A 16,394-nucleotide genomic window follows, 5' to 3' on the forward strand; every position below is an offset into this window, starting at 1 on the left:
GTGTTCCCCACAGGTGTTCCCCGGCTCTGCTGTCTGCCCACAGGTGTTCCCCACAGGTGTTCCCCACACGTGTTCCTCACAGGTGTTCCCCACAGGTGTTCCCCGGCTCTGCTGCCTGCCCACAGGTGTTCCCCACGGGTGTTTCCCGGCTCTACCTTGTCGGAGACTACCTGTGGAGCTGCTGAAGACCAGCGAGTAGCCAGCCCATGCTTGACCTGGAGCCGTCTACTGAGGAGTGACCAGACAGGCATGCAGGCTGCATTGGTGGTGGACGCCTTTAGAGGTGCCCTCTCTCTTCTGTTTCCCGAGTCTGTGGGGAAGGTGGGCCCACAGATGCCAGGCAGTGGTGTGGCAGGACGTGGGCCCTCTGGCACACTGCCCAGAGTGTCCCACCAGCCCAGAGAATGGGTGTCTGGCCATTTGGCGTGAGCCCACGCTTTGATGGTGTATCCATGCAGATGACCACTTGAGGCAGGCCGCCGTGTCAGGGGCCTCGGTGGGGGGTGGGGGGCGGAGAGGGTGCTGTCAGTAATCACGTGATGGGTCCCAGGTAGAGGAAGCCACGTGTCTTGCCCCTCTCTCACGTGCGAAGGGGAGGCATTCTGTCTGTACTTGGTGGTCATTTCTGACTCCATATCAGACTCTGCAGCTCCTTGAAGCAGAATTGTGTTGACACGGGGGAGATGAGAACACAGACTACACGGAAGCAGTAGGCAGCCCCCCGCCGGTCGCTCACTCAGGTAGGGCTTGTGCTCCCCCAGTGCCCATGCCTGGACCTCCTGCCATTGACACATGGTCTTCGGACCCCCAAAAAATGCCCTCTCTGTTTCCCGTGGATGTTTGGATCTTTTGCCTTTAGCAGGAAGGCTTGCTTTTTAATGGTTATGAAGAGAAGGGCTTTACTTGTTTCAAAGAGACAAATGTCCTGACACCTTCTCTCCAGGCTAGAGGAGAGTCAGTGCTCAGTTGCTCCTCCAGGCCCCCCACCCCTGCTGCTGCAGTGGGGGCCGAGGAGAGGAGGGGGCCCACAGCAGTGCGGCCCACCTGCCGTGGGACTCTCCTCCCACCACAGAAGACTAGATTTAGACAAAGTGGTGCTCCGAGTACCTTCCGGGGCGGGGCAAGCCCGTAACCGGGATGGTCCAAGCCTAACCTGACCCATCTGCCGCCCGGCGCCTGGGCATCTCTCAAACGGAAATTGTTTCCCTCTTCACTCATCATGGAATTAATGCTGGACTGTCCATTTTTATTGCTGATGTAATGGATGAAGCCTGGCAACTGTGGCTGCCCCCGCCCCCAACCCCCACAAGCCCTCCTAGTGTGTCCTGAGCATGTCCCTGCCTGTCTGTGAGCCAACTTATCAGAGAGGGCTCCGTGCCCAGAACTTTTCAGGGCCAGGGGCCCACTGTCCCTCAGAGAATGCACTTTTCCCGCTAAATGCCCCCTCACTGTGGAATGTTCCAGATACTGCCTTCTGATTGGGGGTGGGGATGAGCAGTGTACAGACAGGCGGAGCCCTGCCCTAGGCGGGTCGATCTATTTATGAGACCCAATCATGTAATGATGTGATTGTGTTTGTCTAACAGATGCTGCCGGACAAGCAAAGGACAATGACATTGTCGTTGTGGCCCACTGTCTAAGTGACAGCCCTTCCGGTTGGAGAGGGGGCTATTTAATAAATGTTGGCTGTTCTTCCAACCATCATAATTATCTGAAGGCTTTTCAAAACAGAGCGAGCAAATCCAATCAAGCCATTACTGTTGTATCTCATTCTGGAGTTACTGCAGGCCCCGCTCCCAGTCTCCTCCCTTTTCATCTGTTATCACAATAATGGAGTTTGTAGCTGGAATTAAATTGATCAAATTGCGTTATCCTCTTTAGAAATTGGATAGGTATTCTGGTAGGGCGAGGCAGAGTTAATCCGCTTTGCAAAGCCCCCAGTGGCACTGCGCAACAGGACTGAGGCGGCTCACACGGCGCCCTGTCACCCTGGACACCGTGTAATTTCTTCTCAATCCCTTGTGCAAATAATGACATTTGGATCGAGCATTAACAGGCTTAATTACTTTAAAATTGTCATTTTAATTTACACTGATATAGTATTGATCATACAAGCAGAGATTAAGCTGTTCAGTGGAGCAGATGATGGGGAATTAAACATTAAAGGGTCCTCGAGGGGCCGCCTGCTGCCCAGCCAGTGCCGGAAGAGGGATGACACTTCTCAGTAATGAACTGGCGGCATGCAGGGACATGAATCTTTGGGCTCCTGGAAAAAGGGAAATAATGGGGTTTGGGAGCATCTGCAGGTTATTCATTCGCTGCCATGCGCCAATTCTCCAGTGATCCATCCGCCACGCCAACGTTTATTTATCCAGCAAATTCCGCAGCTTTGACCTTTCCACCAAGCATACACTGAGCACAAGTGAGGGAAAATTCTTCAGGTGTAGCTTCTAGAAGCATTGGTTATTTTTGCGTATTTCTGGGCAACATTAAGCTGAATATTCAGGTTTTCAGATGTACACATGTTCTCAGGCCCTGGTGGGTGTCAGCTGCTCTGGGGGTCAGGGGGTGGGTAGGCCCGGTTGGGAGGTGCAGAGGGAGTGCGGGGGTCCTATGGGCACAGGCTGTTTAGCCACACCAGGCATTTTTACAGGCAGATCCCAGGTTGACATGTCATTGATCCACCTTATAGAGAAAATAAAATGGGTGGCCCTTTTATGGGGGGCGCTCTGTTCAGTTAGTTTTTAAGTTTTTTGTGAGCATTCTGCCATGCGGCATCCTGTAACTTTGACGATATCACTGTTGAAATGAAGCAGCGCATGCTTTTTTCCCCAGAAGCAGACTGCTGACCTTCTTCTGGCTAAATCCAAACACAGAATCTTTTCACCTGAGACACTTTCACTTTTGAGAGGTTATGTAATAAAAAAGCTTAAGTGATTGATTTTATAGCTCAGTGGGGATGATGAAATTCTTGATCACTATCCATAATGGCTGTATTTAAACCGTGGGCTAGAGATGTAATTAAAGCATGATCAGGAAAAGTGAAAAAAAAAAACAAAAAAAAACCCTCTGCCCATATTCGGCGTCCAGTGAAACATGGCTGTGTACTGCTAGTGGCCGAGGGGCTGGGCACGACCCTGGCAGTTGCTGTCCCTGCAGTGGGGGTTGGCCGCTCGCTCTTCCTTGTCCTTGTTCAGTGACTAGCCCAGCAGACCCCCACTCCCAGGAAACAGCTTCTGCTGAACCTCTGCTATTTGCTAGGAGTTGTTCTGAAAGTGGTATCTCTGGTCTCCATGGTGTAGACAGGAGAACAGACACAGAAGGTTGTGAGCCTTTAGCAAGTCGTGTTGTTAAGTGGTAGTAAGAAGGACCCCAAGACCAGGCTCCCCCACAGCTTCTCAATAGGTTGTAGCCAAAGCCTGTGGACACAAATTGCATGTATACTTGTGATCCCAGGACTGTCGGGGCCCTGGGGGACAGAGGGGGGACCTGCACCCCCTGTACCACACCTGACTCTACCCTGCTTGCTCCTGCTGTACTTGCACTCATCACATCAGTGCCCACCACACGTGTTCCTGTCACATCTGTGCCCATCACAGTCCCCAGACTCCTTGGTGACACCCTGCTAGGCCCTGGTGCCTGCCTCACCCCCTTTCCTGAATGGTCTCCACCACCACATGCTCAGTTGTATCGGCAGCAGCTTACAGTTGCTGAGCTCTTGCTGTGGGCCAGGCAGAGCTCCAACCGAAGACAGAAGTCGTCATGTGCCGGGCGGGCCATCTGCCCCTGTAGCTCCACGGACCCTCACTCTGAGCCCTGCACAGGGCTGCTGTCTTCTGTTCACCTACAGAAAGGGACCCCATTGTTAAAGCCGCACAGTGTTGAAATTTGCACAGTAATTGTCGGGGACCTGCCTCGACATAGGGGTTCGGTTCACGAGGAGGAGATACCTGACGGCGGTAAAGATATATCAAGAATACACAGAAGGAGACAGAGAGAGAGACAATGAGGCACCCCAAAGCCAGGGTGGATACATCACTGGTGGGCAGGCTTGGGACTACAGGCATCGTGGCCTCTGCAGGTAGCAACTCACTGCCCTGCAATCTTTACTGCATGCCCTCCATCTTGTAATGCACTGCAATCTTTACGGCATGCCCTCCAACCCGTAATGCACACCTGGGGAGGCCCGGGCCTCTGCTTTATTTAGGGGAGGAGCTTCACACCAAGCTGGGAGGGACTTAGGCAAGGTACAGCTAACATCAGTACTTTTCCAGACATTCAGGTAACTTTACATCGTACTTCGCTGGTTCGAATCCCAGGCCAGAAACTTGGATTCTCAGGCCCAATTAACGTATCTATAGCCCCTGAGCTCAGGTGGGGGAAGGTGAGAGGTAAGGACAAAAGCTTGGGCGGAGTCCCACTGTTTCGGCTTCCTGAGCCAGGTCTGCTGCAGGAGGACTCCAGACCAGGTGAATGGGCTGCACCTGGAAAAGGATTAGGGAGGATGGGTTTTTTGTCTATAGAACAAATTACCGAGAAGTAGCTAAGATATTTTTAGTTAATCCTTTGGAGAAAGGCTTAACCTTGCAACCTTTAGTCTTGGCTTCAGGAAAATATCACATTTATCTGTGGATTATCAAGAGCTCCGTGTATTAAATTAATACATGTAACAATATTAAGATGAAAAACAATTTGCTATTAACTGCCAGTGGCCTCACTTGTTACACTTGGGCCTATAGGGCCTCGAACCTCTGACCAGTCTTACACGGTCCGCAACAGTAATCATGTGTACCTCCTGTATGATCTAGGAGCTACACCTGGCAAATCGTGAGGTGGCCAGTGAGTGCTGCTACAGATAGCGTCTCTGACTTGTTCCCTTGAAAGATTCTGGTGAATGTCATTGTTGTCATCATGGTTAAGCGCCTATTTAGGGTTTCTGTGAATTTGAACCTCTACCTTCCTGTTTCTGGCAGCATCACAAAGCTTAGAAACCCAGGGCCTGCAGTGGCAGGGGAACGTTCTTGTTCATGGGGCCTGTCGATACCTCTTCAAGATATGGAAGTGGTTTTTGTGACAGGTTTGGATGGTCCATGGATACCTGTGGAGATTTTGTAAAGAATTCTGCTTCTGTTGCCGTTAGCTGTCAAATTGGTTCCCACTCCTTTGTACACAGAAGGAAACCCTACTCGTCCTGCACCATCCTCACTAGTGTGCTGACGCTTGAATCCATTGTACTTGCCACGGTACTCCCTGTCTTGTTGAGGGTCTGCCTCTTCGGGCTGACCTCTGACTTTACCAAGCATGATGCCTTTCTTCAGGGACTGTTTCTTCCTGATCACATGTCTGATCACATGTCTGAAGTATGTGAGATAAGTTTTCAGCACCATCACTTTCAGGAGCTATCCGAGCGAGCTTCTTCCAAAGCAGATTCGTTGGTTCTTCTGGCAGTGCATGGCATGTTCATTATTCCTCACCAACACCACCTTTCAGACCTCCGTTCTTCTCTGGTCTTCCGTATGCATACGCGATGACTGAAAGTACCATGGCTTGGGTCAGGCTCACCTTAGTCCTCACAGTGACATCTTTGCTCTGTAATGCTTTAAAGAAGACTTGGAATGATTGAATGACTCTCATCTTTGGAGTCTCAGAAATTAGCAAGCAGCTGTTCTTTGTGCACAAAAACTGAAGACTGTGTTATTACATCACACCTGTTACATGGTCCACCCATTCCTGGCCCTTCTGGACACTTGTTGTCCTTTCTGTTTTTAGGTGTGTGATGGATGGCTGTGTGGTCAGCGTGCCCATGGAAAAATGCATGAGAGCAGTCACATCTCCTGACCAGTGAGGTCTCATTTGTAATGAGACCGTTACTACATGCTGGCTTTGAGTGTCTCCCCGTAGGGGCTACTCAGGAGTCGGTCTCAGAAAAGAGTCTTTCTCCCAGAAGTGCCTGGGGTATGAGGTGAGGGCTCTTTAGAGCACCTCCAGTCCCTGCTGACTCACTGACCCACAGGCGCGTCTTCACTGGGACTTACTGTGCTCTGGGCACCAGGAGCTGACAGGAGGTTGACACGTATTTGTCAGGGGGCTATCTTGTCAGTCGGTGCAGTGCGCTATGGGGGATGTTATGTGACAGGCGGTCAGCCGGGACACAGAGTGGCTAAGTGACGTTGACTGAGGCCCCATGGCTGGGGAAGGCGAGTGCAGGACTTGAACTTCTGTCCACATTAAGAAGGGCACCAGTGGACAAAAGTGGATCCAGCAAGAATGACCGTGGTGGAGGTCTTGGTCAGTTCTAGTGTTGGCTTAGACACGACTACTGACTCATCATTAGGTGAACAGGTTTGTAGAGGGTGAGGTTTGTGAGGACTCAAATTTAAGAGAAGGCCATCTGAAGAAAACTTCACTGGATTTAGGGGCTTTCATTGAACAACCAGCCTCAGAGAGGTAGGGTTGGATGGTTGTGGTCCATCTTATGCAAGAGGGAGCCTGAAGTCACACAGCTCCCTCCCACTAACAGCTAGAAAGTGTCCAGTGAGAGCACTCAGAACAAAGCATGGAGAGGCATAGGCAGGGCTGAGGGGGTGAGTAAGGGACCTGGAAGATGTGCTTGTCAACACAAAAGTGAATTTGGGTCCCAAGGAAGGAAGAGGGAAGAGTGGCAGGGGCCACGAGAAGTTATTTCTGAAGAGATATAAGAGACTTGTTTCTCAAATTGACAAAGACGTGCAGTACACAAACTTGGGAAACCCAAGGAGACGCAAGCAGGATTAAAGAAAACCAACCCAGGTTAGATGGCATGACAGCCCAGAAAGACAACGATGAAGTCTTAAAAGGATCAAGCACCATTACAGAAGCTACAGATGGACAGACGGGTGATGGCCCGTGTTCTGCAGAAGCGATAGGAATGAGAGAGCATCACTGTCCCCAAAGAAGATCCCTGTCAGCGTAGCGTTCTATATCCAGAGAGCGAAATAGACAATAAAAGCTTGCCACAGTGCCCCACCACAGCAGGTCAATATTTCCAGTGGCTAGAAAACAACCGCAGACGTAACGTCCACTCAGGAAGGCATGGAATGCAACGAGAAGGACGTCTGTGGACATTACAGTGGGGCTTCAGAAAGTGTGTGGGGAAATCCCATTATCTTTTAATTCCATTTTCCCCTGAACTGTTTGAAGCCCCCCTCATTGATGTGAATATCAAACATGGTGTAAAGTGAGCAGTGTACCACCTAACAACACAGATGCCTGTGAGTCCTGAGGACCCTCAATTTGGAGAAGGAACCCCGCTATCTCAGTGTTAGAAATGAATCCCAATGTCGCATAAAAGACACCCTGTGAGACTAAATTACCTTGGCAAAGCTAAATCTACTCCTGCAGGAGGGTGTGTGCATAGCGGTACCTACAGAAACAGGCCAGCGAGCACACCGAGTGGGCAGTCCAGTCAGGTTTTTAATCCCTGGCGCGAGTCTCAAGGCTGTGTCTCACCCCATTGGCTAGGGGTTTGACCGCACAATCTTTTCCCTTACCCGGTTGGCTAGTTCAAATTTTTAAGGCGTGCATTCCTACTTTAGAAAAAGAGAGCCATCATAAATTCTTTACTCCAGGAAGTAGTTAAAAGAAAAAGAGAGAGATCATAAATTCTTTACTTTAGGAAATAAAAAAAGCAGTTACCCGAATACAATAAACAGGATTATAATAAATATATATATATATATATTTTTCCCCCCCCCACACCAGCTGAGGAGTAAGCGGACTCCCATCAGGCTTAGAGGGAGCCGCTGTTGCATTTCTGTAGAAGAAACGTTTGAAACTGAGGTAGATGGCAACTGCCAAATAGAATTGAAATTTAAAAATCAATTAAAGCTTTTTAGTAGCAGTTTCTATGCCCAGAGCACTCCTAATGGCAGCAAGTATTTTGTAAACATCTTGTGTTCTGTGTTATTCATCTCTTAAAGTGCATTTTACTTTAATTGTCCTGAATCCACAGTGCACAGAACTCTCCCTAGAACATTTGTGGGAATGAAATCGTAATTGAAAAGCTAATGATTTTGAGAAGACGAAAGACAAAGGTCAGGGTGACTTTAATTATGATGCAAATTCTCTATTGAATGGAATGGACATAAAAGTGTATTGATTTACTTTTGTAATTATTTAGACATGGAAAAGATAACTTAATAAATTTTATAGTTAAAACCAGCTGGTTTTAAAAGATTACTATGGGTTGCTTTTTTGTTTTGTTTGTTATTTTTTGCTAATTCTTGAAACTTTAAAGTTTGCAAAGTGTGTTTTATCAAAACGATACTGTCCATATCCCAGATGATCTTGTTTTGAGAAGAAAATGGAAAGATTTTATAAACTGAGAAGACTCAGGTTTGTTCTTGATCAGGCCAGGCCAGGGTGTGGCCACACAGGGTGCCCTCCCAGATAAAGCAAGTCCAGGGGTTTAATGACTTCCCACTTGTGAAACCAGGAGCAAGTCCAGGGGTGATTCTGCTGAAAACCCAGGCCTCCGTCACGTATCCAGTAAAGATGATACGTGACGGCAGAAGCTGCCCGTCCCGATTCCAGTTCAGTCCCTTGTCCCTGGGGTCCTGGTGGACAGCAGCATTGGACTCCTACCGCCACGTCCTCATTCTCACTCAAGGAGCCTTATGCTTCTGGCCTGCCCTCACCTGGGGGCACCTTTGCGTATCCTGTCGGTCTTCACACCACACCTCCCCAGTGGCAGCCCCAGCCTGTCCTCGGTCAGCCCCTCCTGGCTTCTCCAAGGGGAGGAGCTCAGCATCTCGTGGCATTGAAGACGGCCCCATGCGTGCCTGAAGCTCAGCCTGTCCTTACCCGCAGATTAAGTGTCCAGCTTAATTGAACGCCTCTGAAACCAAGGCATCCAATTTGACTTGTCTGAAGTCCGCAGCTTTCTTCAGAAGTTTCCCCTTGTGGCTAAGGGACACCCATGTTCCAGTGGCCCCTGCCCACTTATGTCCGTCTCGGGCACCCTCTCCTTCGGAGCATCTTCATTTTTACACCCTTCTGCCAGGTCCAGCCACTGCCTCTCTGCTGAGTCTCAGGTCAGAGTGAAGCATTGGGCTGCTAACTAAAGGGTCAGTGGTTTCAACCCACCAGCCACTCCGCAGGAGAAAGATGTGGCAGTGGGCTTTCTGTGAGGGTCTACAGGCAGGCCTCTGCCCTCCAGGATCTCTGTGAATCGGAGTGAAGTCAGCAGCAGTGGGTTTTGGTGTCTCAGGTGTCTGGGGCGGGGCATGCAGAGCCAGTGCCCAGTGAGAACAGCTGGGTGGACTTGTGTTGGGAGGCTGGACCAGCTTCCACCTTGGCCACCACCGGAGGCTTCCCTGGGGGACAGGCCTGTGAGACAGCTGGCGTTTGTCTGCTAAGGGTTGTCTGGGCCCATCCCAGCCCCTCTTCACTGTGGTGACGTGGGAGGTTAGCAGGCTTATGAATCTGGCAGGATTGATTGTGACCCAGTAGGGATGCCCTGTGGCCGCTGGGCAGCGTGTCCCCTGCTGTCAGGGTGACTGGTGCTCGTCACTGGCCACTAATTGGGGCCGCTGCCGCCGGAATCTGTGACAGGGTTCAGTACCCTGTGTACAGCCTGCCAGCATCCACGGACACGCTTTGTAAGATGTCCTGCAATCCAGGGACAGAATGTCATTAACTTTGTAAGTGGATGAATACAATGGACAACCAATCTGATTAACTTCCTCCATTGGCTTCTGGAAGGGGACAAATGACATTATGTGTACGTCTCGCATGCAGCAGCCTTGGTGGTGGGTCAGACAGAGGCCCTCTATGTTAGGGTCCAGGTTTGCCCAGAAAGGACAAGGGGATGGTTTTCATTTTGAGAAGTACAGGGAGTCCAGGCAGGACCCCTTCCAGGGCCATGCGGAATGCAGCCTAGTCCACCCAGTCCACTCTGGATGGTTCTGGATGAAGCACTGACACCGTCTCGTCCAATTGGATTTGCCATCCGTGAGTTCATTACCCAGGGAGAGATCAATGAGGCTCCACATCGATTTAAACAAAAGCTCCGTCTCATTTATTATTGTTCATAATCTAATGAATGTTAGCATAATTGTACTTTGATTTAGCTTTGATGTATTACTCAATTTATTAAATGATTTTGGAATCAAGAGTTTAGGGCTTATCTTTGTAACAGGATTGCTCCCCTGATTGGTCAAAAATGTGGTCGTTTTTGTAAAATTATATTTAACGTAAAATATAACTACCATGAAAGCAATGGAAACTACATAAAAGCAGTGCCTTAGATCGCACTCTGAAACCCCGGACAAATGGTGTGGCCTTGGGTCCTAAACCGGGACTCAGGGTCCTGAACTGGGGTCTTGTCCTGGAAACTGGGATCCTGGACCATGACCCGAGGTCGTTAACCTAGACTCAGGTTTATACACTGAGGCCCTGATCTAGGACTCAGAGTTCGGCACCACTTAACCGTCATTCCTTGCAGTGAGTCTACCTCCATTTACCCAGCAGACATTGGATTCCAGCAGACGTTGGAGCCAACAGACATTGGATCCCTCAGACATTGGATCCCAGCAACCTTGTCCCGCAGATTATCAGGATCCAGCAGACATTGGATCCAGCAGATACTGGATTCCAGCACCCTTCAATCCCTTAGACATTGGATCCTATAGACATTAGATTCCATAGACATTAGATTCCAGCAGATACTGTATCCTGCAGACAGTGGATTTCAGAGACATTGGATGCCAGAGACCTCGGGTCCAGCAGACATTGGATCCAGCAGTTACTGGATTCCAGCAGACATTGAATTCAGCGGAAATTGGACCCAACAGCTATTGCATTCTTCAGATATTGGATTTCAGCAACTGTGGATCCTGAAGATGACTGGATTCCAGCACCCTTGGATCCATAGACGTTGGGTTCCAGTGACCTCGGATCCGGCAGACATTGGATTCCAGTGGCCTTGAGTCTAGCAGAGCATTGGCTTCCCGCTGGGGGTGCAGAGCTTGTGTTTCAAGGTAGAGGCCGATGGCAGACAGAAGGCAGCATGCAGTGGTACTGCAGGGCCTTGAAGGACACACAGGGACCGGTTGTGTTGAGAATTCCAGAGGACTGTGTTCACAGAGGCGTTGAGAGAGAGTGGCACAGCCCACGAGTGCCCGCATGAGGAAGAGCTGGGCCAGGGGGATGGCATCTGGGTGGCCATGACTGCAGTGTGGGCAGAGGAGGCCTGGTCAGGTGCTGGTTTGAAAGGTTGGCCATCAGCTGGGTGTAGAAGAGACTGAGGCGTCATCAAGGCCTGGCATGGTGGCCATGGGGTCCACTGATGGGAGGTGTTGGGTGGTGGAGAAGTCTCTGTGGAGCGTGAGGCCAGGGTGGCCTTGGGACGTGCAGATGAGCGTATCGGGGTGTCGGCACCAGGCAAGAGTGAGCTGTTGGTGAGTGAGGACCGTGTTTTCTGTAACTTTTTGTTCTGGCCCTGTGGGTCAGCAGCGCCAATGGTGTGGGTGTGGGGCTGCTGCCATTATCACCTCCTGAGCTGGGATGCGTGTTAATAGGCACCCTGTAGTACAGCCCCGAACTGCCCAGCTGCCCAGCGATCGCAGGGCCATGCAGCCACGCCCACAGGTGAGGATTTCCAACACAGCTGTGCCTGTTCGCTTTGCAGAGTTTCCATCTTTCAGTGGGTTCCAGTCGGCTGTGGGGGCCGGGGCTGAGGAACATATCTGTCCCAGCAGGACTGGCCATGGCTGCGGCTGCCGTGGCTCTTTGAGCTCCCATGAGTCGTCCTGACGGCGTTCCACTGATGAGCGTTCACTCTGGGCTGCCAGCTTTATAAATATGTAGAGAGTGTTTTCATTGTTTTTATCAAAGTGGGCAAGGAGTCGATATTCTGTGATGTGACAAGCATACATTTGACACGTTCCATGATCGGGGTGGGGGTGGGAGGTGTGGAGAGGATGGGGGCAGGTGGGACCCTGAAGAAATTGGGTGAAACTTTGACTTTCAGTCTCCATTTGGCCTAACTGTGCATTTCTTGACTAATTAGCCTGCATCTGTGTCGGCAGTTTGTTTTCAGTGATGTTTCAGTTGTAAACTTGTGAATACGATGTTAGCTTGACCACGTTCAGTGAGGTCATGTCTTGATGTTTGCTGCGGCGTTTATTATGTATTTCAGAAATGTTTCTTACTGAGGAAATGGTAAGGACTGCTTTTAAGGGGCTGATTTCCATGCGACAACCAGGAAAGCTCACATCCAGGTCTAGTCCCACATCTGCTTAGATCCCGGGGATGGTGTCACTGCTTCAGCTACACGTGTCCCTGACACCCCAGGTGTGGGCTCTGCAGATGGTGCAGCTATAGGAATGGGGTCAGCAGACACCAATGAAGGGGACCTCTTCTGGCTGTGGCGCCACCACGTCGAGTTGAGGGACTCACTGGCACCTCTGTGGAGTCCCCAGGTGCTGCGCTCACTTGTAGGTCCCGGACGCAGGCAACTGTGTGGCAGCCCCCTCAGCCATTAGTGTGACCTGGGCCCTGCCAGGTGTGTGGCCAGAGTGGTCCACCTGCGGGTACTGGGCAGGGCCACAGGGCCTCCCACCTGTGATCTCCCCTTCCCAGCCATAAATCCTGAAGTAGTCAGTTTTAGACCAGGACTGCTGAAGGAAGTGCTGACGGCATTGTATTTCACAGGGCTGAGCTTGGTGCCCTCTGAATATGGCTGGTTATTGGCACTAAACTTCATGTCTCAGCGACTGTGATGAATTTGCCATCGCTTCCACTTGGTTTTAAAGGGTCCGTCCCCGAGAGTCTGTCCGCGTCTCACTGGACTCCTCCTCTTGTTCCACAGGCATTGGGGAGCTTCTATTTTCTCCACGAATCTTTAAAGAATGTCCAGCAGTTTGACTTTAAAGGTAAGAGTCCGTGCTGCCCTCTGCTGTCTCCTGGTCTCCTGATTCCGTGGACACCCACCTCATGCCCCACACTCTTGGCAGAGCTGGTGTGGTCTCAACACTGTCCATGTTTCCACCTCACAGACCCCACCCTGCCAGCCCCTTCTCCCATGTGAGATTTGTAGGTGACTCAAGTGTTCTTTGTGACCTGTGGATGTGGAAGAAACAAGTAGAATGGCAGGATTACGTAATTCAGAAAGAAAAAATGGGCATGAGAGTACATGGCAGTGAGGAAAGACTTGACCCGATGCTGTCCTCAGTGACCAGAGCCCACCACACAGGCCCCGCCCACAACAAGCCCCTCCCACCACAGGCCCCGCCCACCACAAGGCCCCGCCCACCACAGGCCCCGCCCACCCCTGCCTCGGCCCTTTGGGTGCGTTGTCTAGTCGGGTGGTAGATGCCTAACGGCTTCCTGTGCACTTGCTCCCCTTTCTGTTATCTCCTCATGCTGCACATAAAGTCTCCACAACTCCATTTAGGCTATTGAGCCAGACCACATTAATTTGAAATGTCACTAAAGTTGTAATAACTGTGAAGAGCAACTAATTATGTCAGTTTGTTCAGATTCATTATTTCTGCTCACTCGGGAGACAGATTACCTCTTAAGAAATTGAAAACCAGGGTCTTCTCTAAATTGCTTGAATAGCAGTTTCATCAATATCGAGAGTAGGACTCTAGCCAGCAAAATTATTTTTCACCTGCCCAGCTGTCCAAAGATCTCCTGACACCCAGGTTGGCTCTCTCCATGTAGACTTGGCAGGGGACGGAAGACTAGACCTGCTTTCCACACATCTGGCCCCAGCATGCACTGATTCTAGTGAGGGCTGGCTTGCTTTTAAAGGGGCTGTTTGCACACTTCTAGTGTGACTAAATCCTAGCTGATCAAAAGGTAGTTAGCTAACCCACTGAGCATTTTAAACTGCAGGTTACATGTGTGGAGCGTTTGACTCAAGCATAAACCTCCCCTGGGGACCTCCATGCTGTGAATGTTGACAGTAAGGAGCAAGCGTTCGATGAGCACTTCTGCCCCCTGGATACGTGGGTGCAGAGACTTGGCGTGGCGTGTGGCTGGTTCCAGGGTGCAGGTGTGTTTGTTCATGCACACCCTCTGCTCTGAGCTGAATGGGGTCACAGCCAAAGCAACTCCAAGATTTGTGGATTTGAATAAGGTCTCTAGTTAGAGATTTAAGAAATACCAGTGGCATCGAGGAAAAGGATTGAAGGGGATTTCTGGTTTCTGGTCTGACATGTCATCACACTCACGCATACAACAAGAAAAAGCAGAGCAAATGGCAATGCAGCAGCTCTTCTTAAAACCTTCAGAGAATTGAGGACACAGGACAGACTGCCACCCTGAACACTGGAGACACCGACAGTTACACACAGGTGCAGAACCTCTGGCAGGCCTGGCATCGACAGGGAACACCTAAAGATTGGCTAATTGCTAAGACGGAGTGTGGAGCAGCTCGAGAGAGAACTGGGAACCAGCCTTAGAGCAGTACACACTTGTACCTTATTCTAGGAGCTCAGCCAAGTGTGTACCGTGAAGGTCAACTGGAGAAAAATCCTTTAATGTAGAGGATGGAGCAAGTAACCACATGCACTAGTTCACATCCTGTCCTGAGGGAAATGATTGCCCGGATCCTAACTGGTGTCAGGGTCAGACACAAGCTCCCAACTCCAGCACCTTCTAGCAGACCTCCCTCACCTGTGGGTGGGCGGAAATGGCTGAGAAGGACTTTTGCTGGTCACAGTCCAGGGACAGGGCTCACGGAATGACCGATCCCTAACCACAGGCTCCCAGAACGCTTCAGTGGCCCACATGTCACCACGCACAGCAGGAGCTTAGCTGTAGCGGATTGTGCCCGAGGTGGCTGCGATCTGACCATCTGAGGAGGACCTTCTTCTCGTTGTCATTGTGAGGAGCTGTCGAGTCAGTTCCAAGGAGTGGCAGTGATTTTGAACCAACGACTTTGTGGTTCAAGCCACCCTTGCGATTATTCCACAGTGCCACACCAGGACTCCGAGGAGGAGTTCCTCAGGAAGCCCAATACAGCCTGAGAGAGACAGCAGAACACTGGAGGAACCATAGCCTCTGGTACCGACAGGTATGAGAGGCAGTAAATACAACCCAACTGCTAGCCAGACTGCCTGAAGCCTCACACTTCTCACCTCATGCTTCCTGTGTAGCTCTCAGCAAGCATTGTAAGGCATTCTGGAAGACCACATAGAAAACTGAACATACAAAACAAGCATCAGAATGACACTCGGATGTGACACCAACTTCAGAATGATCAGACCAAGAATTTAGGATGATAATGATGATTAATATGCAGTCCTGGTGTGGCGTGGTAGGGTAAACACCGGATTGCTGTCCACAGGGTCATCAGTTCAAACCCACTAGCTCCTTAGAAACCCTGTCCAGGATAGCTGATTCAGAACCCACTTGACAGCACTTAACAACTCTAATGGAGAAAGTTAACAACATGCAAGAACAGATTGTTAGTGTTAAGTAGAGAGATGGAAATTCTAAGACTGAATGAAAAAGTAATGTAAGAAACGAAAGTGAAGAATACCTCTGATGAGCTCATCATTAGATTAGGCACAGCTGAGGGAAGAATATATGCATTTGATAGTATATAAATGAAACTCCTAAACATTGAAACAGACATTTGAAGAAAAAAAAAAAAAAAAAGGACAAGAAATGCTTAGAGCAGAATACGCAGTAACTCTGAGACAAGTGTGAAGTGTGGAACAGATGAGTACGTGGACACCAGGAGTGGAGAGAAAGGAACAAGGAAACACTTGAAGTAACATGGCTGAGAATTTTCCAAAATTAATGACAGACACAAAAATCACCGATCCAAGAAGTTCAGAGAACACCAAGCAGAAAAAAATACAAAAATAAAAACTGCACTTTGGCATGTCACATTTAAACTGCAAAAAGTCAAAGGTGTAAAGGGACAGTCTTGAAAGAAGTCAGAGAGATACACCACTTACAGATGGAAGAACAAGGGTAAGGGTCATATCAGGCTTCTCCCCCAAAATGATTCAAACAAGAAGGAAAGGAAGGAAAATACTTGTAGTGGTTAAAGTGGTTTTTCCCCCCTCCTATATTTCCCCCAATAACCTATAATTCTGTATTAGTGAAATTCCTCTTCAAAATTAAAGGTGAAATTAAGATTTTCTCAGATTTCTTCTGTTGGAAGAAGTGCAGCCTGAGTGCTCCTTGGAAGCAAGGTTGGCCAGTCTTCGTCTCTCATACTTCAGACATGTTGTCAGGAGGGACCAGTCACTGGAGAAGGATATCATGTTTAGTAAGGTGGAGGGTCAGAGAAAAAGAGGAAGACCCCAAACGAGATGGATTGGCCAAGTGGCAGCATCGATGGACTCAAGCGTGGTCATGATAGTGAGGTTGGCCCAGGATCGGGCAGTGTT

At 49.8% G+C, this 16,394-nt stretch overlaps 1 protein-coding gene across 1 annotated transcript in view; it reads left to right on the plus strand.

Moving 5' to 3' along the window:
* The window catches only part of INPP5A (inositol polyphosphate-5-phosphatase, 40kDa), a 149,404-nt gene that overhangs the window by 82,760 nt on the left and 50,250 nt on the right, over window positions 1-16,394 (plus strand). Inside the window, exon 6 of the mRNA XM_006867452.1 lies at window positions 12,851-12,914. Coding sequence (XP_006867514.1) covers window positions 12,851-12,914 — 64 coding nt within the window. The remainder of the gene's footprint in view (window positions 1-12,850; window positions 12,915-16,394) is intronic.

This window comes from Chrysochloris asiatica, unplaced genomic scaffold (assembly GCF_000296735.1).
Source record: "Chrysochloris asiatica unplaced genomic scaffold, ChrAsi1.0 scaffold00105, whole genome shotgun sequence".
NCBI classification, from domain to species: Eukaryota; Metazoa; Chordata; class Mammalia; order Afrosoricida; family Chrysochloridae; genus Chrysochloris; species Chrysochloris asiatica.